The 20,621-nt window shown below is 42.7% G+C and overlaps 1 protein-coding gene across 1 annotated transcript in view; it reads left to right on the top strand.

Annotated features, from left to right (window-relative positions):
* Window positions 1–1,845: 1,845 nt before the first annotated feature.
* LGR4 (leucine rich repeat containing G protein-coupled receptor 4) overlaps window positions 1,846–20,621 on the top strand; it is a 98,822-nt gene continuing 80,046 nt past the window's right edge. The window contains exon 1 of the mRNA XM_043908330.1: window positions 1,846–2,031. Coding sequence (XP_043764265.1) covers window positions 1,847–2,031 — 185 coding nt within the window. The 5' untranslated portion in view covers window position 1,846. The remainder of the gene's footprint in view (window positions 2,032–20,621) is intronic.

Below are 20,621 nucleotides of genomic sequence, written 5' to 3'. Positions count from 1 at the left end.
GGAACCAGGAGCCCAGGAGCTGTTCTGTGATTATATTGGACAGAGCACAGTACCTTTAAGCTTCCGATTTCTTATCCATAAAACCAGAGGGTTGTCCATCTACCTTTAAATTCTCTTTCAAACCTACAACTATAGGAAACAGGTCGTTCCTAAAACTTAAATTCAAGGCATATCTGTATTTATTTGACTGTCAAGCATGTCAAACAAGAATTTATTGTTACTCATATGCCCAACTGGCATTATTTTAAAAGATAAACTCCTGAATGTAAAGATGATGGAAAATTTTCATGTAAACTTCTCAGGTCTGCATCAACTTATTTCCAGTTTCTTTAATTTTACTTATATGACATGAGTAATCAACTTGATGACTGAAATTTTTAACTCTGCCTACTTTAAAGTATTTGTGGGAAATGTCTTCAAAATTGAGAAAAAATAACTCAAAATCATAGTGGACAGCAAGAAAGGAGGTGCCTATAAAGCAGTAGTTGGTACAAACAACAATACTAATAACGTGGGGTCTATTATGCCACAAAAGTCCAGAAGAGGAAGGAATGCTGATAATCACTTAACACCAAAGTTGTTGCTGGCTTCTCAAGGGTAGTTACTAGCACTCAAATGTTTCGTTGTCTGGAGAAATTGTCCAGTGTTCAGAAACATCACTTCTGTTGACTCTAACAAGATTCCTGTGTTCCAGGATTTTAAAGCAGTCTGAGTTGGGCGTCACCAAAACTCTATATCGTGGATGGCTAATTGCTAAGACTTAGCTACCCGGTGCATATGGAGATAGGTATCAAGATGTTAGGTGAAGGGAGAGGTTCGTGGGGGATACACTGTTTTAATTTTAGTATATAGGTGAAACTTAAATATTTATGCCAGATTAAGAGAAGCTTTTTCCCTTCTCTTTAATCTTTTTCCCATTTGCACAGCTCCCAGAGTCCTCACCATTTGGAGCAGCACAGAGTCATTTGAAACTTAACAATGCTGGAGTCAAGTTCTACTTTTCAGGTCGTCCAATTTAGGAGATCCAATTTCTGCAGGGGGAAGAAAACGAGTGGGGGAGGGAAAACCCAGATTCTACGTCTTCAGATCCTTCTACCTTCAATCCATAACCTGCAACGCAAATCGAGCCAAGTCAGGGATTTCTGCGTAGAACCACCACCACCACCACCTTGTCACTCACGCCCGATAAACACGCCCTTCTGGTCCACTCTCGGCCAATGGCGGCTCCCCTCCTCGCATAGTAATGAGCTAGAGACCTCCCCCGGCCAATGGCGCTCCGGGAGAGGGGTTAGTTTTGCATGTACCTAAGTGATTTGCATAACCCAGCGGCTGGGGGCTTGGGAACCCGAGCGTGCAACCCTAGAAGGGAAAAAGGACGGGAGGAGATCGAGCCGCGGCTGCGAGAAGAGCGAGAAAGAGCCCGGGTGTTTGTGCGAGAGCCGGGCGGGGGCTGGGGCGAGGGGCCGGCATGGCTGAAGTCTGCGCTCCGCAACCTTGAAGAGCGGCTGCGGCGGGAGGCCGGGGACCGGGAGGCGGGTGCGATGGCAGAGCGCGGCCCCCGCAGCTGCGCCCGGCCGGGCCGGCTGGCCTGAGCCGCGGGAGGACCTGGGGCTGCCTCTGCGCTTCCATGGAGCAGCGGGAAGGGCGAAACTCCGGAGCGCCGCGTCCCTGCGCTGCTGCGGCGGACTGTTGAAGGAGCCGAGCCCGCGTGACTGCCGAGAGAGGAGAGCCCCCGGCCCAACCCGCAGGCCTGCCGCCCGGGGCGGCGGGGGGCGTCGGAGGGCGGCGGAGGCGCGCCGAGCGAGCTGCGCCGCGGGAGAGGCCGGCGCGGGTGGCGGCCGCAGCAATGCCGGGCCCGCTGGGGTTGCTCTGCTTCCTCGCCCTGGGGCTGCGCGGCTCGGCCGAGCCCAGTGGCGCGGCGCCGCCTCTCTGCGCGGCGCCCTGTAGCTGCGACGGCGACCGTCGGGTGGACTGCTCCGGGAAGGGGCTGACGGCCGTGCCCGAGGGGCTCAGCGCTTTCACCCAATTGCTGTGAGTGCGGGCTGAGGGGGCGCCGGGGGAGGGGGCGCCGGGGGGCGGAGCCAGTGTCCGATCGCATCCCACCCCCCCACCCCCATCCCGAAGTGTGCCGAGGTGGGGCGGGGGGCGCCGGCACCTCCTTGGCACTCACTCCGGCGCCACGGGTTTTCCAAGCTTTGCCAATCCGGATCCGAGACCTGTGTAGCTCTTTTTCCCAGACTTTAAGGGCACGATCACCAGCCCCCGCCCCCCCCCCCCCAACTCTCAAGTGCATCTGGGGCCGAGGAGGAAAGAGGAATCTGGAAACGCTTGCCCTTGGCAACCTTTCCACGCGACTTTCTTTTCTCACCCGGGCCCCCTGCTCAGCTGGCAAGAGCTTTGCAAGCGTTAGGGGTGAGGGCGCCTCGAACTTGGCCCGAGTCTGAGACCGAGGCGGTTTTCGTGGGGAAGCACCTGGAGCTTCCCGGGTTCCAGCATGTGGGGAGAAGAAACACCTGTACGGTAGTCAGGGCCAGTGGCCTTCCTGTTTGGCCCTGTCCGGGGAGAGCAACCTGGCACCTGGGTCCACTTACACTCCGGACTCATCAGCCAGCGCCCTGGGTTCTGGAGCGCGCGGGGAAGCCAGGCCAAAACAAGGGAGAAGGAGGGGAAATTGCAGGTTTCTCTGGACGTATTAGTCTTCTTACCCAACAAGGCCTTTTAGAGAAGGAATGCTGACCTGAAGTACAGGATATTGCAGGAAAATGAAAGTGCCAGAGCATAAGCTCTGCCCGTCTCGAAAGGTAGCCGTTTTCTGTTGTTGCTTAACCAGGAGAGTTTTTCTTTGGAGCTCTCGGAGGTTGGGGAAGTCGCTCAAATGATTCTGACTTCCACAGACCCTCTCCGCAAATGGGGACAGTCTCTGCTTTTAGACATTCGCTTCAGAAAAGAAGAATCTGAAATAGGTGCTGGAGGTGGCGTTGGCAGATGGCCCCCGCAGAGAAAGAATAGGATAATTGAACGCTGGGGTTGGTGTAGGCTCCTGTTCTTCCTTGTGTTGTGCTGTGTGGCAGATTAAATCAAGGGCAGGGAAAGAACTGTTTGAGAGAGAAAGGGGTTCTGAAAGGCCTTGGGTAAAGGGGATTTCCTTTTACCTTATAGCTCCGGAGGGAGATCTCTTAGACCTAGACAGTTGAAAAGAAAGAGCAGACCCCCATGGAGAATCCTCTCTATTCAGGCCAGAGTATTGCTGCCTCCAGGTGGGTGGTGGGAACTGTTCTGCTTGCCCGTCTGCCAATGGGTGTTTTTGCTTTGTTTTTTGAGTATTGTGGCCAGTTGCCTTGGAACCTGTCTCATTCTTTGGCCACCACCACCCCCTTCTCTTTTTTTAATCCCCCTCCTTTCAGGTTGAAGTTACATATTTGAAGTCATTTTCCTGCAATAAGGTGAAATTTAACTTTTCAGTGAAAAATGTTCACTTTGCAGTGAGGAGCATTTAGCCTACAAAAGATACATTATGTGGAAAAGTCTGGGAGGGAGTGGGGAGACCAGAAGGAAAGAAGACTAGGTGGAGGGGATGGGGCTGTTTTTATCTCCCCAAGACCTCTTTAAACTTTTAGGGAATTCATTGCAGAAGAGGTGCCTTTCCCTGAAACTTCTTTCAAGCCCCAGAGAGAAAAGCATAATTTTACAATTTTGACCAGTTGGAAAGAACTTGTTGAGCAGATTCCTTGAGTTTTAATGACTAGACTTGCCTGCTCTGTAAGGAAAAGGGCTGTTTTACATTATTACCTAGAAAGCACAAAGAAATATCACATTTTTATGAGAGCACACTCCTTGCTATAGAGCATCAGACATCTTTCTTTAGAATTCACCATAGGTAGTGAAATGTTCTGTTTTTGACTTTGAGCCTTATGCAAGTGACTGTGGATGGCTTGGGAAACATGAAGATAATTGGCATCAGTCCAGATCAGATTGCCTAAACTAGCAACATCATAGCACTTTCTGAGTTGTGGTAGTGGGCACTTGTGTTACATTTTCTTCTTCCCTTCCTGACCTGTAGAGTAGTTATACACCCGACAACTCCTTATTTCACCTGAATACTCTCCATTTCATCCTTAAAATTATATGTTATATGACCAGTGCAAATAAAGGGCTTCTCGAGGGCGGTATATTTGCATTTTGGAAAATCAGTGACCTCAAAAGCCACACTGGGGAGGGGCGGATGCCATGATCTGCCCGTTCCAGTTGATCTTACAAGACATCTTGCAATTACCTGTGGTCTGTTTGCAAGTACTTCTGATTTGCTGTCCCATCACAGCTTTGGTGAGCCTAAGCTACACACCAAGGGACTAGATCAAGTGTCCCCAACTTTGATTGACCAATTTTCTAATTTCTGGAGCAGGGGCACCAAGGCCTATTTGGTTATCCGTAAAATGGTAATCACAAAAATAGAAGTCAAAATGATGAGACTCTAATTTTAAATCACTTCTTGTATTTTCTTGTCCCTCCTCAGTGGTGTCTCATCTTCACCTCACTCAGGGGTGTACACATCCCATATTGGAGACTCTTGGTCGACAGAGCAGGGATTTTATTTTATTCAACTTGGAGTGCACAGAGCTCAGAACACAGGAAGCTCTTTAAAAATGTTGCAGTGAATAAATAAGGACTTCAGGGCACACCAAGGGGCAGAATTGGGGATTGGAATTCAGCCCTCATTCCCACATGGGATTGCCAAACTCCGCATTCTCAGCATTTAGCCTTTTGTCCAGATCTGAGAAGGCCCCGGAGTGAGGCTACCTGCTTCTTCTCCTTTAGGCTCGTTTAAACTTGTTCAGTCTAACAGTGTCTATTTCCTGCCGAAAGCTGCTTTATCCAAGTCTAGGGGCAAAGTCAGATGTAATCCTCAGCATTGTTGATGAGATTCTTGTGTTCACAGCATCGGCTGCACCTGTAGTGATTATTTATATTTCACAGCAGCAGCTCCCCATCCTGTGTCACAGTGCAATGGCTTGGCACACTTCACCCTGAGATGTTTGAAAGGAAGTCCTCTGACTAGTATTAAAATTCCAACGTGTATTTTTAATCAAAAAGATTCAAGGTTATTCCTCTATTAGATCTAATAAGGTCCGTCTTAGTCACCTGTGTTCCAAGATTCTTGATGGGGAGATAAAGAGATGAAGTCACAGTGGAGGTGGGGAAGGGATTGTGAATGTAAGTTCTCTGGTTTGTGTGGCCACAAAATTTGAGACCTGTAGGGACACAAATTTCCACATCCTACATTATATCTGGTGCATAGTTTTAGGATTATAAAGGCTGTTTCTGGCTTTGTGGAGAGAGTGGTAGGTTTGAGCCCTTGACTGTAGTTCTTACCATGCTACTCAGTAATTGGGTGGCCTTCGGCAAGTCATTTTACCTTTTTTTTTTGGGAGGCAGGTGACAGTTTTTCATTTGAAAAATGAAGTCACTGGATTCGTTAGGTCCTATTTAGGCTGCTTGTAGCTTCCAAATGTTCTGTGATTTTTAATCCTTTCACAATTTTAGGATGGCAAGGTGACTATAGCGTTCTGCTGCTTTCTTGAAAAGATCCCAGAAGGATCTGAATATCTTTCTAGTTGAAGTTGCACAAGCCTATTTATTGCCACTCACTCTGAGGAAGAGTTCTTTGTGTTTAGAAGTGTGTGTTAGGAAATTTGCCATGGAGACTTGTTACAGAATGCCTGACTAGCTAAGGCACTTTGCTGGGGTAGAATAGCCCCGCTTGTTTCCTGTCGGTATGGCTTCCCACTTGGAAAATAAAATCACCCTGTTTCAGTAATTTGGATACTGTACAAAAAGTTACTCAACGTCCTCACTTCCATGTAATTAGTCATAATCTCTCCAGCCTTCTCAGTGTGTGTACCCTGTTCAGAGGCAGGTTAGCCAGCTTTCTGTATAAAATTGATGGTTACCTGAGGGGCTTTGAAGGGTTTTAAAAAATAATCTGTTGTTTTTTCTTCTTTGGGAAGCATCATCTCAAATTCTTCCCTAAGGTGTACCTTTTTCATGATACCAAGCACCTTTCTTTTAATAGTATTATTTGAAAGTATTTTCTTATGTTTCCTCTAACATTAGTTGTATTCCCCGGCAGGTCAGTAATCAGTGGCTAAATGTTTATGCCTTTTTTGATGGTCAAGTCTTGCTATCTTGATGTCTCAATTACTGTCTGTAAATTTCACTGTTAGCTTATTTTCTGTGGTCTGTCTTTCTAGAGAAGTATTTGTGTTATATACCAGGGAATTCTGTTCTAAACAAGGGCAATATATGAATATCTTTAAGTACAAGTCCTTCATTTCACAAACTAGTGAACTGCTGGATTCTCTTTCAATTCAAGAGGAAAGAGCATTCTGGGAATACGGAGAGTTGGTTTCCAGATCTGTCAGTAAATCACACAGGTGACCTTGAGTAGTGACATACTTAACCCTTCAGGGCCTTGGTTTCTTCACCTGAGAATAAGGAGGTAAACAACTCTTACTGCCAAGAGTTTTCTTTCTATCTGATTTGACTTTTTCCCCCAGTATATTTGTCTCATTCCCTCTCTCCTGTTAAGAGCAGTGTAGGTGTCTCAATCCTGGAATCTTCCCCCCTCTCCCCCCTAGAAAACTTCTCCAATTGTCCAACTTGACTGGAATGTATCCATTGACTGGGAAACTCACTGCCTCACAAGGCAACAATGTGCTGGGTGTGGTCTGAGTTGTACCCAGGATTTAAACCAGTGACTCTCCTGGGGCTCCTGAAGGCTTGTGGTAACCACGAATATTTTATGATTCTCAGTCCAACTCGATGCTAATGACAGTCACGGTATCACAAGCATTCAATGTCCAGGCACTTGGCTCTTACCAGTAGAGTCATAAGGTAACATTTGACAACTTAATCTCTTAGGGAAGATCAAAGTTCTGTACTAGGAGGTGGATCCAGGCAAGTTTGGGCATTTTCTTGGCCTCTGTCAGGTTATCTCTCGGATTCTTATTTTAGTCATCTTTATAGTGGTAGAAAGCACTGAGATAGCCTGCAAGTTTGGATTTCGGTCTCTGGTCTCCTTGGTTATGCTCATTTATCCTTTTATTCCCATTTTTCTTATCAAGAAATAATGGATATTGGTGACTAATGGCTCTCACTGCTTGCAATCTCTCTGAATCTGTGTAGATTATCAAGCAAGTAAAGTTGTAAGACTCTTTTAGTGATTCTTTGAAATTTTCCTAAGACTGTTTCTCACTTTTTCTCTTTAAAAAAAAGATATATTTCCATAAAAGCTCAGTATTTATCAGTACACCTGGGTTAAAAGTTTTAAACCCTCCCCAATGTGCCTTTAACTCTGAAAAATGTAACTAATGTAACTTGATAAGACAGCTTTTCTTTTCTTTTTCTTTAAACTAGAGATCAAGGTTTTGAGTTTAGAAATGTATTATCTAGCTTGCTGTTTAATTGCCTCCTGCAGCCTTCAAGTTTTTGGCAATGCCAAAAGCCTGTTTTTCTATGTAGACAAGGGTATGGCTAATTTTTTCCTCCCCACCCCACCCCCCCAGTTATGTTCAGTGAAGTGTAGTTTTTCGAAAGATTCATTGAGGATAATAAAATACTTTAGCTTTAAAGTCTGTCAGTGAAGAAAAAAAAAAGCTAGGGCATTTAACAAATCAGTATTCTTACACAATAACTAATTTTTTTGCCTTTCCAGACATTTCTTTTGTGTTTCAACACTTGATGGGCAGACAGCAGGCCAGGTATCTGCTCTGTTGTTTGAAATTGAATGAATTAAAAACTGAGTTTAAAAATGATTTTCTAGTTCATATACATTTAGTAACATCTCAACTTTCTAAAGACTTGAGTAAGTTACTACTCAAATACCCCCTTTAAATGGCAAGATGTGGTTATCTTGTAGTATACTCTGAAATCACTCACCCATAGACAAATATTTGTGATTAAACTTTGTATATGGCTGGGACTGTTTTTAGCAAATGTATAGAAGTATTGTGTGTCATGTACAGGCAGTTAAAACTCTGAATGGGTGGTTGTTTTTAGTCTCTAAAGCATGTTTTGATATCGTTGCATATTTTACTAGTTAAAAGAGCATGCTAGCCTAGTCCCTCCACCCCTGCAGTAAGATTTGTCATTTGGCATCTCTTATTTTAAATGCAAATGATTGGGGTTCAGGAATGCCCATCTAAGAGTATAGGTTTCAAAAACAAACATTAAAAAAATATATTTTTATAGTTCTCTTAGCTTTACTGTCCTGCAAGATCTTGTGGGAAAAACATTGAACCACCCCTCTTGGCAGAATGTTGGCCCATTAAGAATATAAGAATATCCTTGTAAGGAAATGTAAACCATAGATATTTTGGGAGGCAGCTGGACCAAGGCTGGGTATACGTTTAGATCCCAGTCTCGTCTGCTGTCTGTGCTAGTGAGAAAACATGTAGTGGGAAAGCATATTTAATCTATTATGGGATAAAAGTTAAGTAATCCTCTTGAGTTAGCTTCCCCCGCCCCCCCCCCCTTTATTTTTACCCTAGGAGAATATAGCTTTTTAAGAACAAAGTTTTAAATATAAAGTTAACCATTAAAAGAATGGAAATGCACACTTACGGCAGAATATTTTTATTCTTTGAATCTGAATTTCAGAGCCTGGGATCCAGAAAAATCATAAGTTGGATTCTCCCTGTTCCTGTATATTTTTAAAGTTTTCTGTGGGGAAATTTTCCTTCCCAGGTAGAGCAACATAACTGTGGCAAGGAGATGGCATCTTTCCCTTGGTGCTGTGGGAAGCATGACTAAGGAATGGGCCCAGGATTGCTTGGGGCCCCACTTGTCCATTCCCCCCAGGGTCTGAGCGCCCACATGGAGCTCTCAGTACAGGCCACAGAGTCACCGAATACAAGTGACATCTGACTGCCCTCAAGAGCTTGACTGGAGCTGTTTTCCAGCGAGGTAGACAGTTGGCCATTAGAAGTTTCACTCTTATTCACGCTTCTTGTTTGGAAGTGCAAGGTAGGAGGTGTGCTTCCAATTTGTCAGTCTTCTCTCTGAAACAGTGGGGATTGGGCTATGATGTTGATTAACTTCTGGCTTTACCTATTTACCTACCGGGTAAGCTTCATGCTAAAAGGCCCTCAGAGAAAGTATATAAATATATAAATATGGATACTATGAGAAGGGCTTGGCAGACTAGATTTTTCTCAGGAGAGAGGAGACCTCCTCTTCAGGCTCTCCTTATCTCATATCAAGCATGTACAGAATTCTACAATTTGATCAGAGTTAAGACAGGAATATTCAATGCATTTTAACATTTAGTATCATGTTTTAAAGCTTGATTTCCCTGGTGGCTCAGATGGTAAAGAATCTGCCTGCAAGGCAGGAGACCAAGGTTCAAACCCTGGGTTGGGAAGATCCCCTGGAGAAGGAAGTGGCAACCCACTCCAGTATTCTTGCCTGGAGAATCCCATGGACAGGGGAGCCTGGTGAGCTACAGCCCATGGGGTCTCCAAGAGTCAGTCATGACTGACTGGCTAGTGCTTTCACTTTTTATAAAAACATTACACGTGGATTTACTAACTGGTACTTAGCGGTTTATCATAATCCCACTTCTCATCTATTTGGTGCTACTGCTAGTTCATCTTGTTTGATTAGTGGGGTGTGTTTTAAAATCTTAATGTTTTCTTATCTTTGTCACAAAGGAAAACTTTTCAGGTTGGCTTTCTGTTCTCCCCCAGGTCATTTTGAATCCGTGGTCTCGTAATCCAACATTTTATGTCACTGTCTACTCTCCAGTATTCTTTTTATGCACCTATTTTTATGAACAAGACTTCAAAAATGGTTTTATTTTTGAGAGTGTGGTTTCTAGGAATCAAGACCTCTAAGATCCTCAATCTGCGCACTTGGAGAGATCACTTTTTTTTTTTTTTTAAGAATTTTAAAAAAATTATTTATTTATTTTTGGCTGCACTGAGTCTTAGTTGCTGAGTGGGCTGTCTCCATTTGCAGCAAGTGGGGGCGACTCTTGGCTTCTCTTGTTGCAGAGCACAGGCTCTAGGCATGCATGCTCAGTAGTTGTGAAGCACAGGCTTAGCTGCTCTGCAGCATGTGGGATCTTGCTGGACTAGGGATCAATGTCCCCTGCATTGGCAGGCAGATTCTTTACCCCTGGAAGCTTCCCTGATATCCACCAGGGAAGTCCTGGGGATATCACTTAATCCCTTGGGACATCGGCTTTTCCATCTGCAAAAGGAGTTCACTTGACTTCAAGTGTCATACATAAGAAATTTCAGCATAACCTATTTGAGTGACTGCAAGAGAATCCCTTGGACTGCAAGGAGATCCAACCAGTCCATCCTAAAGGAAATCAGTCCTGAATATTCATTGGAAGTAGTGATGCTGAAGCTGAAACTCCAATACTTTGGCCACCTGATGCGAAGCACTGACTCATTTGAAAAGACCCTGATGCTGGGAAAGATTGAAAGCAGGAGGAGAGGGGGATGACAGAGGATGAGATGGCAGGATGGCATCACCGACTCGATGGACATGGGTTTGAGTAAACTCCGGGAGTTGGTGATGGACAGGGAGGCCTGGCATGCTGCAGTCCATGGGGTTGCAGAGTCGGACACGACTGAGCGACTGAACTGAACTGAAGGACCCATTACATTATGTTGTCATTTCTTTGGGGAGTGACTAAGCAATTGTCTATGTGTGCTGTCCCTTTAAGTCATTTAGATTTAGAATTCTAAACTCTGCTTCTCCGGTTCTTTGAATGTATATCCGGTTCATAGCCTGTTGGAGACTTCACAGTGAGCCCTCATACTAATGGGAAAACGTCTCCTTGGCTGGCCAACTTTTCATCAGGAAACTGTAAAGATCCTGGTGGAGAAAGAACAGTGCGTATGTTTTTATCAAGATCCCTTCTTGTAGGTGGTGCTGTTCCCTTTGCAACAAGAAAGCAATGGTTGGAGGTTACAGTGTCTCTAGAGGAGAGAGCGCAGGGAAAATCATGCTTTTCTTGCCTTAGTCTCTGGCTGGCCATTGCTTCCCTGAGATGGCTGGTCAAGTCAAAGGATGCTCTCCTAATAGGGGGACACCTTGTTTCTCCTCATAGCAAATGGGCAGGTAGCCTGAGACAGTGTCAGTGTGATCTTTATTTCTGTTTTAAGATTAATTCATTATTGGCTGCAGGGCCTTCCTTGCTGCATGAGGGCTTCCTCTAGTGGGGGCTCCCTTTGGTTGTGGTGCGTGGGTTTCTCACTGCAGTGACTTCTCGTGTTGCGGCCTGCGGGTTCAGTGGTTGTGCACTGTGGGCTTAGCTGCTCCACCGCGTGTGGAATCTTCCCAGACCAGCGATCCAACCTGTGTCCTCTGTATTGGCAGGTGGATTCTTAACCATTTGACCACCAGGGGAGAAGATGTAATCTCTAGACACTAATTTTCTACTTCCAGACTTCTGAACACTGAGCATTTTCATGCAGGAACGCTTAACTTGTTAAGAAACCTCATGCCAGTGAGGGCCCAAGCAGTTTCTCATCACTTTCCATGTTAGGGATGGATAAGATTTGTTCAGGTTTGACAGTTAAGCTGGATTCTTGTCTCTTCATATCACTTTGGAACAATATGCAGATTATAAGATTACTTTCTCTTTTAATTACTTTGATATTTTACTTGTTATTGGATACCCGTGTTTTGTTTTGTTTTTTTTTAATGTTTGAGACCAATGCTTGTGTTTTATGGATAAAGAAAAGCTTATTATCCTTGAAGTAATTTTAGAACTAAAATCCCTTCCTTAAAATCTTTCACACATTGCTCAAAAGTTATATGACATTCTTGGTAAGCACACTTAAATCTTTCTCAGAAACCTTAAAAACTTTTCTGGGTTTCAGTTTAGCTCTGATTTGAAAATGAATTGTAAAGCCAGAGCAGCAGCTAACACATGCAAAAGTGCTAACAACCTATTTAGATTGGCTGAGTGTTTCAAATACAGTTGTGCATTTTCTACCCAGTCTGTTTCTCTAAAAAAAAAAAAAAAATGTTTGAGATGTTTTTCCCATTACCATCTTGACATCTGCCTGGTTACACATGAATAGCTTGACCCAGTCCCTCAGCAGGGAGACTACCATGGCCTTGCTTTCAATAGCCATGTCACTGACAAAGAAAACATATGGAATATTTCATCCCTGCCCTTTGCAAACAGTCTGGGGCTGTGAGGGCATGCAGCAGAAGGCTTCATCCTTCATGGTAAGTTGGCAAGTTTGTGTGCTAACCACAGGCTCTGCTGTTAGCAATCAGACTGTGTTTTCCAAAGTCCCATTACATTCTGTGGAAAGGAAATCTAGTGTTTCGGATAAATCAGTGTCTAATATTCGTTTGAATTAAGTTTATATGACCAGCTTCCATAGTGGGGTTTTCTACTGGATCAGTTATTTCACCAAAGGGAATCTGTGTGTGTGTTCGGACTGTTTCAAGGCTGTTCTCCCAGGTTTGATATGTGGCGTCCGTTTGATGGATGGAACGATAGAACGTGCCTTGAGGACTGTCTGCCTTGATGTTTATCTTCTTGTCAATCTGCAGAAGGAGGTCCATTGATCATTCTCCTGCTAGCCAAGGCCCACCACATTGACCTTTAAGGTTTCTGTTGCATAGCGCCAGCTTCTACTGAGGCCTTGGTCTCAGTTCAGCGAGCATTAACGGCTTTGCTTTGTAGCATCTGAATCCACAGTGTGGAGGCTTGTCAGCAGGTGTAGCAGGAGAGGGCCAAGAATGTGGAAAAGAGGGGTAAATCAACTGCTGTCTTTTTCAGGTCTTCTTCTGCATTAAAAGAATTTGCCCTTGGCACTACCCTGGCTGATGTGGCATTGCAGAAGGGGGTTGGAAAACAGCAACACCCTATGACACCAAAGATGAGAAGATTCATGAGTTCGGCGGAGGAAATAATGACATACATTTCATCAGGGTCCTTTCCAGCCCTTAAGTTACCCGAGCTTGAATTTCTAGTTCTATTGTTTCTTAGATGTGCTGGCTGGTTTTGTCAAGAGTGGATGATAGCTTGAAAAGGAAGTGAGTTTTATCCCTGTTTTATCCCTGATAGAGGCAAATGTTTAAATGTATACATCTCATCTAGAAGATATTTCCTTTTTAAAATTTTTTTTTATTTTATATTGAAGTATAGCCAATTAGCAATGTTGTGATAGTTTCATGTGGACCGCAAAGGGACTCAACTATGTAGAAGATATTTCTGATGGTTCTTGCGCTCATTACTGAACATTTGCTGTAAAACAGCATGCTAAAAGACATTTCTGCCTCTCACATTTTCTTATATTAATTCCTTTTGTAGTTCTTGATTATAATAGATTTCCTTTAAATTTGGAAAGTTACATTTAAAAAGTTCTTGGGAGCTTATATTTTAAAAAGTTTTGGTTTTCCGATTATTCATGTATGAGTCTATTTGAGGTTCCCCTTGCTTTCTGTTAGTGACTCTGTATGTTTCTTCTAAAATAACTGGTATAACCTCCAATGTTCCGTTGTCCTTCTTTGACTGCTTAACTGATCTTCATAACTGTGAATTCATAGGGAAAACTCTCCTAAACCTCTCAACCTTAAAAGCTCACCCTTTCTAGTATACAGGAATACAACCACCAACACTGTTCAGATCTAGAACATTCCCGTCACTCACCCCGTGCCCTTGGTAGTCAACCTCTCTCCCCACTTCTGGTCCCTGGCAACTGATGATCTCTCTTCTGTCTTGGGTCGCATATTATTTTGCATTTACCAGAACATCACATAGATGGAAAGTAACAGATTATAGTCTTGTGCCTGGCTTCTTTGACTTATCATAATGCATTTGAGATTCTACCATGTTGTTAGCGTCTTGTTGCATATCTATATGTAATATTCCTTTTTATTGCCAAGGAGTATTCATTATATTTAGTAGAGTAGTGTATTAGTCACTCAGTTTTGTCTGACTGTTTGCAGCTCCATGGACTATAGCCCGCCAGGCTCCTCTGTCCATGGAATTCTTCAAGCAAGAATACTGGAGTGAGTTGCCATTTTCTTCTCAAGGGGATCTTCCCGAGCCAGGGATTGAACCTGTGTCTCCTGCATTGCAGTAGATTCTTTATCATCTGAGCCACCACAGCTTCCCTGGTATTCCATTATATTGATGTACCACAATTCTTTTATCAATTCCACAGCTGTTTGTCCAGTTCTTGACAGTAAGGAGAATAAAGCCATTATGAATATTCATATAGAGGTTTTGTATGAACATGTAGAGGTTTTCATTTCACTTGTATAAATACCTAGAAGTGAACTTCTGGGGCATATGGTAAGTATATGTTAATAAGAAAACATTGGTCTAGATTTTAATGTCTTAGAGATTTGATATCCCTAATTACTTATAGCCTCAATATATTGTTAACATGGTGTGTATGTGGCATTTGCAGAAGTCACTAAAGATTGGTTATGTTTAAATGTCTGTGCTTTACCAGAGTAGAATTCTTAGCTTTCTTTTTGATACCCGGCAGTTAACTATGATACCCCAAGGATTCGTGTAGAAATGAGACCAAAAGTGGAGCGTTTTGCTGACAGTGAAAAAACTTTGCATTATTAGTGCATTTGTGTTTGGAAAGTCTGATTCAAAAAAATGGAAATTTGGTAAGGAATTGCTAGGCCTTCTTGTGTATTTGGCATGTTACACGTGGCTTGGTTCCCATTTTATGGCTGAGCAAACGAAGTTGGGAAGGGTTAGGTAACTTGTGCTGACATCCCAGTTCGTGGGTGGTAGTTGGTGTTTGGTATTTACTTGTCCATCCTGTAGTTAACTTGGAGAGTTCACAGTTTCAGAAAAGGGAAAGGTTAAAATTTATAAGAAATGGTGAGAAGCTCCAGATTATTACTGGGGGAAAAAAACAGAATTGAAAATTAAACATCCTCAAAAAGTGTACACATGTACATGTGTACATGCAGTGAGAGACTGTCACTTAATTTAGGAGTAACTTATGTTCAGAAGTCAATTCAGGACTTCCCTGGCAGTCCAATGGTTAAGGTTCCACACTTCCACTTCAGTGGGCATGGGTTTGATCCCTGGTCAGGAAACTAAGATCCTATATGCCATGCAGCTTGGCCAAAAAAAAAAAAAAATCAATTTACCAGGTAAAATTATGTTTTATTCATAGCAGAATTTAAAAAAAAAAAGTCTCCCTCACTTGGTCTCCTTGCTTTTTGTACATCTTTGTTTAAAAGCTTTCACATCGTTTTCTATGTTAATAGTGTTTTTCCATGTCAGAAAAATAAATATTAGTTGTGTGTCTTTTGGCTTGATCATTTTTTTGTGGAATTCCCTCGAATGGTATATGAGGATCAGATCCGTTAGCATACTCACTTTTTGGTTTCTTAAGGAGAAACAAATTTCTGAGTGTGCTTCTTTAAACCAAAACCCTGAAGTAAATTAGAAAGCAAAGTGTGCAGTATGATGGTTTCCATATAGCTGCCCCCTTTCACTCACTGGAATTTCCTGCCTCTCCTGTTGAAGATGTTTTTATAGGGAAGTCAGCATAAAAGTGAATCACCCATGAGCCTTTTTTTCCCCCCTCAAGGCATTTCATGTAGTCAGCTTGGTATTAATTTAGCTGGTACTCTTCAGTTGAATTGAACACCGTGTTTTTGGATTGTGAGCTGATGTTTATTAAGCTGTTAATATTTTACAGACTGAATGGGTTCCTGTTTGAATTTGTGTGCTCTATCCTTTAGCAGCAGGGCTGCTCACGACCGAATCTGTGGCCACAGTTTTGATTTTGAATGTACCAGCCCCCAGCTTGGAGAGTCATTTACCTGGTAACCCTGCAGGTGGTCTTCTGGAAGCATTTTGCAGTTTTATTTCGCTGAAGTTGCATTCTTTGTCATGAAGAGCTGCTTCATGGTCTGTCTTGCCATACAAATAAACCATTATCATCATCTTGTTATGAACATAGATGCTAAAAATAACAAATGTCATTGAATACCAGACATTGGGTAAAGCACCTTTGCATGTGTTATCTATTTAATACTCCTATCAGCCCTCTAAAGCACATGCTTTTATTTTCCATTTGATAGATGAAGAAACCCCGGGGGTGGGGGGGAGGTGAGGGTGCACAGGTAATAAATGAGGTTTTGGATGAGATGTTGGATCTTGTTTTTTCAGACCAGGATTATTTGGTTGAGTGGGTTATATAGGACAGTGTCCTTTAGTCCTCTTCTTACATTTATCTTTGTATGGTGGATATCATAACTACTTGTTTTATAGATGAGGAGGTAGTTCTGGAGAGATTAAATCTGTTTGTTCTCTGCTTGAAGTGTTCTCAGCTCCTTAGCATGTAGATTCAGACCCTTCTAAATCTTAAAGGTCTCTGGTGCGATGGTCCTAAAAATCTTGTGTGTTTTATGAGCCACTCAGCAAAGAGGCTGCATTTACAAGTATTTATATGGCTCAGATAGTAAAGAATCCACCTACAGTGCAGGAGATGCAGGTTTGATCACTAGGTTGGAAGGATCCCCTGGAGAAGGAAATGGGAACTCGCTCCAGTATTCTTGCCTGGGAAATCTCATGGACAGGAAGCCTAGCAGGCTACAGTCCATGGGGTGGCAAAGGGTCAGACAGGACTGAGCCACTAACACTTTCATTTTCACACACATATATGTATATTTACATACACACACATATATTTACATGTTTCAAGCTCTTGTATCTATTTAGTATTTTTTCAGCATTTCAACTACATGAATCATAACCAAATTTTTGCTGATATTTTTCTGACCTTCCCTCCTTTCTTGAAAGTTCACTTCTTTTAAGAACTGGTAGAAGACAGTTGGTCTGGCTCACGTTCTCCATTTAACCTGGAAGAAATCCAGTTGCATTTAGTTGTATGACTTGCCGAGAACCATTGGTAGCCTTCCAGTGTATGTTGACAAAACAAAGGAGAAGGAAGTATGTTATCAGAGTAGATGGTCTTTTCTTTGATTATGTGAATCTTTAACATTTCATGAGACTTGACTTGTGTTACCTGTGGCTTATGCTTGTTGGATGGTAAGGTGGTCTGTGCTTCTCCCTTGCTTATTGTCCAGTCTTTCAGGGTCCAGCACTTGACTGAAATTGTAGGTGAGGTGACTGAAACAGTTTTGTGTGAATAATTTTATCAGTTCAAACTATTTTCTGAGAGCTGTTAATATTGGTATAATGGTTCACGAAATAAGCTCTAAAGTAATAATTACTTATTGAGATAATAAGTCATTGCTTTAAAAATTAATTTGTTCAGCACGTATTTCTTAAATATTAAGAATTGTTCTTGGAGATGGAGACTCAGATATTGTCAATATCTGACAGTGTCCCTCTCTTTATGTAACTTAGCTGTCTTGGGCTGGGGTAAGGGGTGGTAGTAGACAGTAAAAAAAATAAACACAATGAATATATAAGATCAGCTAATATTAAGTACTATCAAGAAAAATAAAACTGGATGAAGGGGACTCACTATTTAAGGGTTGTCAGGGAAGCCTTGAATCCCAGGGTGATTAAGGTAATTACTGATTAAGGTGATTACTGATTAAGAGTCAGACAGTATCTGTTGGAATATGGATCCATCTTAAGCAATGGCAAAACTAGATTTTAAAAGTTCCTCCCCACCCCATAATTATAATTTAGTTAAAACATAAAAAGATTATGTGCAGTGTGTGCATTTGCACATGCTATAATAAACTGGTATATCAATACAGTGGACTACTACACAGCAGTGAGATAGCCAACTGTTGATACATGCACCAGCATGGACAGTTCCCATGGGTGTTATGCTGGGCAAAAACCAATCTCAAGGTTACATCTGCTGCATGATCCCATTTAAAACAGCCTAGAAATGACAGAATTTTAGAGTGATGGAGAATTGGTCAGTGGTGGCTTGGGTTAGAGGTGGGAGAACAGTGAGACTAAAGAGGTACAGCAGGGAATGGGGGGCAGTGATGGCAAAGAGAAGTCTTTATTTCATTTAGTTTTTAGCATAGGTGTAGTTGCATCTGGGCTTCCCCAGTGGCTCAAGTGGTAAAAGAATTTGCCTGCAATGCAGGAGACACAGGTTTGATCCCTGGGTTAGGAAGATCCCCTGGAGGGGGAAATGGCAACCCCTCGAGTACTCTTGCCTGGAAAATCCCATGGACAGAGGAGCCTGGCGGGCTACAATCCATAGGGTCACAAAGAGTCAGACATGACTGAGCATGTAGTTATATCTAGTGCCCTAAAGTGAGGATTAGAGGTGAGAGCAGAGTTTTCCTTGACAATATTTTTTATTGCACAGCCACAACATTATGGGAGGTTTTAATATTCATTTTCCAAGTTTGTGGAATTGAAAGTGTCTATTTTCTGCAAGGAATTGGAAATATTTTACCGGGAGGAATTGAAAGTATTCATTCTATCCAGGGCTTTGTTTCAAGTAGAGTAATATGCCCATATTTTTGTTTTTATGTGGTGAGGGAGCAGTTCCTTATAGTGACTGCAGTGGTGATTATATGAATTCATACTTGTGGTTTAAAAAATGAGTGCATATAAAAAGTTGTGGAATCTGAGTAGGGTCTGTCGTTTAAGATAATAGTGTTGTGACAGTGAAAGTTGCTCAGTTGTGTCCATCTCTTTGTGACCCAGTAGACTGTAGCCTGCCAGGCTCCTTTGATGTCCATGGAATTCTCCAGGCCAGAACATTGGAGTGGGTAGCCGTTCCCTTCTCCAGGGGATCTTCCCAACCCAGGGATTGAACCCAGGTCTCCCACATTGCAGGCGGTTTCTTTGCCATCTGAACCATCAGGGTTGCCCAAATGGGACTTTTTGAGTTCTGAGATGTAGGACTTTCTGTGCTAGAAATCAAGATGTCCCCTCCTCTAGGGGATCTTCCCAGCCAAGGGATGGAACCGAGGTATCCTGCATTACAGGTGGATTCTTTTCCATCTGAGCCAAGGGAAGCCCAAGAATACTGGAGTGAGTAGCCTATCCCTTCCGGTTATCTTCCCAACCCAGGAATCAAACCAGAGTCTCCTGCATTGCAGGCAGATTATTTACCAGCTGAGCTACCAGGGAAGCCCGCTATAGTGTTGTACCCAAGTAGATTTCCTGGTTTAGCTAATGTATTCTGGTCACGTCAGATGTTGCCATTGGGAAATCTGGGTGAAGGATGCATAGGAACCTCTGTACTATTTTTGCAACTTTTGGTGAGTCTTAAGATTATTTCCAACAATAACAACAACTGCACCAGATCAGTTTAGAATCTTGAGAAACCTTAGTAGAAATCTTGGTCTTCTCCTTCCTTCTGAAATAAGATAAGGAAACTGTCTCTGAGGTGACATAATAACCTGAGATTGCAGAGCTGAAGTCTGAATCTAGACCTTTTAACCGTCAGATCCACAGTATTTTGCTCCCTTTGGAGCTTAGCCAGTTTAAATTGCTGTTGAGCAGTTTTTGGATATGATGAGCCTGTCCTCCATGTTTCTCCCTAAGCTTGTCTCCCCACTTTCCACCTCGCTCTGTGCGTGTGTTTGTGTGTGTGTGAATGCTCTTCTATGCCCTGCAGCATAGGAAGTGTAATATATAAAGTATGTGTTAGATTTATCCCTTAGATGGTTTTAGCCATCTATTTGAATAAATCCCATATGCGTCTCCTGTTATCAAGGTCCTTCATTACTGAGCACTTGGTCCATTCTAAGCATTGTGGGGAATCATGTTGGATTTCTGCCTGTGAATTAGTAGCTGAGTGGTGTTTTACTTCAGATGATTCAGTATATTTGCCTTAATTGCTGGATTAACCAATTTCTTGCCTCCCACAAAAAGCACACACATTTGTATAAAGAGAGGATAAATGAATGAAGTTTTCAGGACTAATTTTTGTGGTATTTAAGCAATAATAGTTTAGATTACCCACAACCGTAATTTCCTTTCATGAGTCCTATAGATGGGCTTTGTCACCATTTACACTTGATTACTTCATTGTTAACCCCAGTGATGTGATTTAGCATGCAAAGGCTTAATTATTCCTTTCTGGCCTAGTGGAGAAATTTCCTTTCAATAATTGCCTCCACTGCCCTTTAGCCTCTTAAGCATTGGGTTTGTTTGAAACAACATGGTTGCTCAGCAAGCAATTCCAAGCTCAGCAGTGCCTGGAGCTGTCTTTGGATCATAATTTATACCTTTGACATAGTGACTTAGGCCTCAGTTCTTGTGTGATGTGCCTGGTAGATGCTCTTCATTAGAGCAGTGGTGTGATGCATTTGTCTGAAGTTGCAGGCAGAGAAGTTGATGACTAAATGGCACTAAATAATTCTCTTGCAGCCTCTCTTTTTCAAGTTAACATTCTCTTATTTTAAGTGAGCGGTTATGCCAACTTTGAAAGTAAAATTAGACTCTTAAAAGCAAACTTGAGTACTTTTAAGAAGTGTTTTGTGAGGCAGTCATGTGTTGTTGTAGTCACAGTATAGAGATCATTATGTAACAGGTCACTGTCAAGATGAGGCTCAGACCTTCAGGATGAAAACTGTGCAGGGTTGGCAAAGAGATGTCTTTGTTTAGTTTTTAATATGTTTAGTTATATCTAGGACCCTAAAGCATGGAA

Source organism: Cervus elaphus, chromosome 1, assembly GCF_910594005.1.
Source record: "Cervus elaphus chromosome 1, mCerEla1.1, whole genome shotgun sequence".
Lineage (NCBI taxonomy): Eukaryota > Metazoa > Chordata > Mammalia > Artiodactyla > Cervidae > Cervus > Cervus elaphus.
Note: the sequence above shows the minus strand (reverse complement) of the source record. Positions and strands in the feature narration are given on the sequence as shown.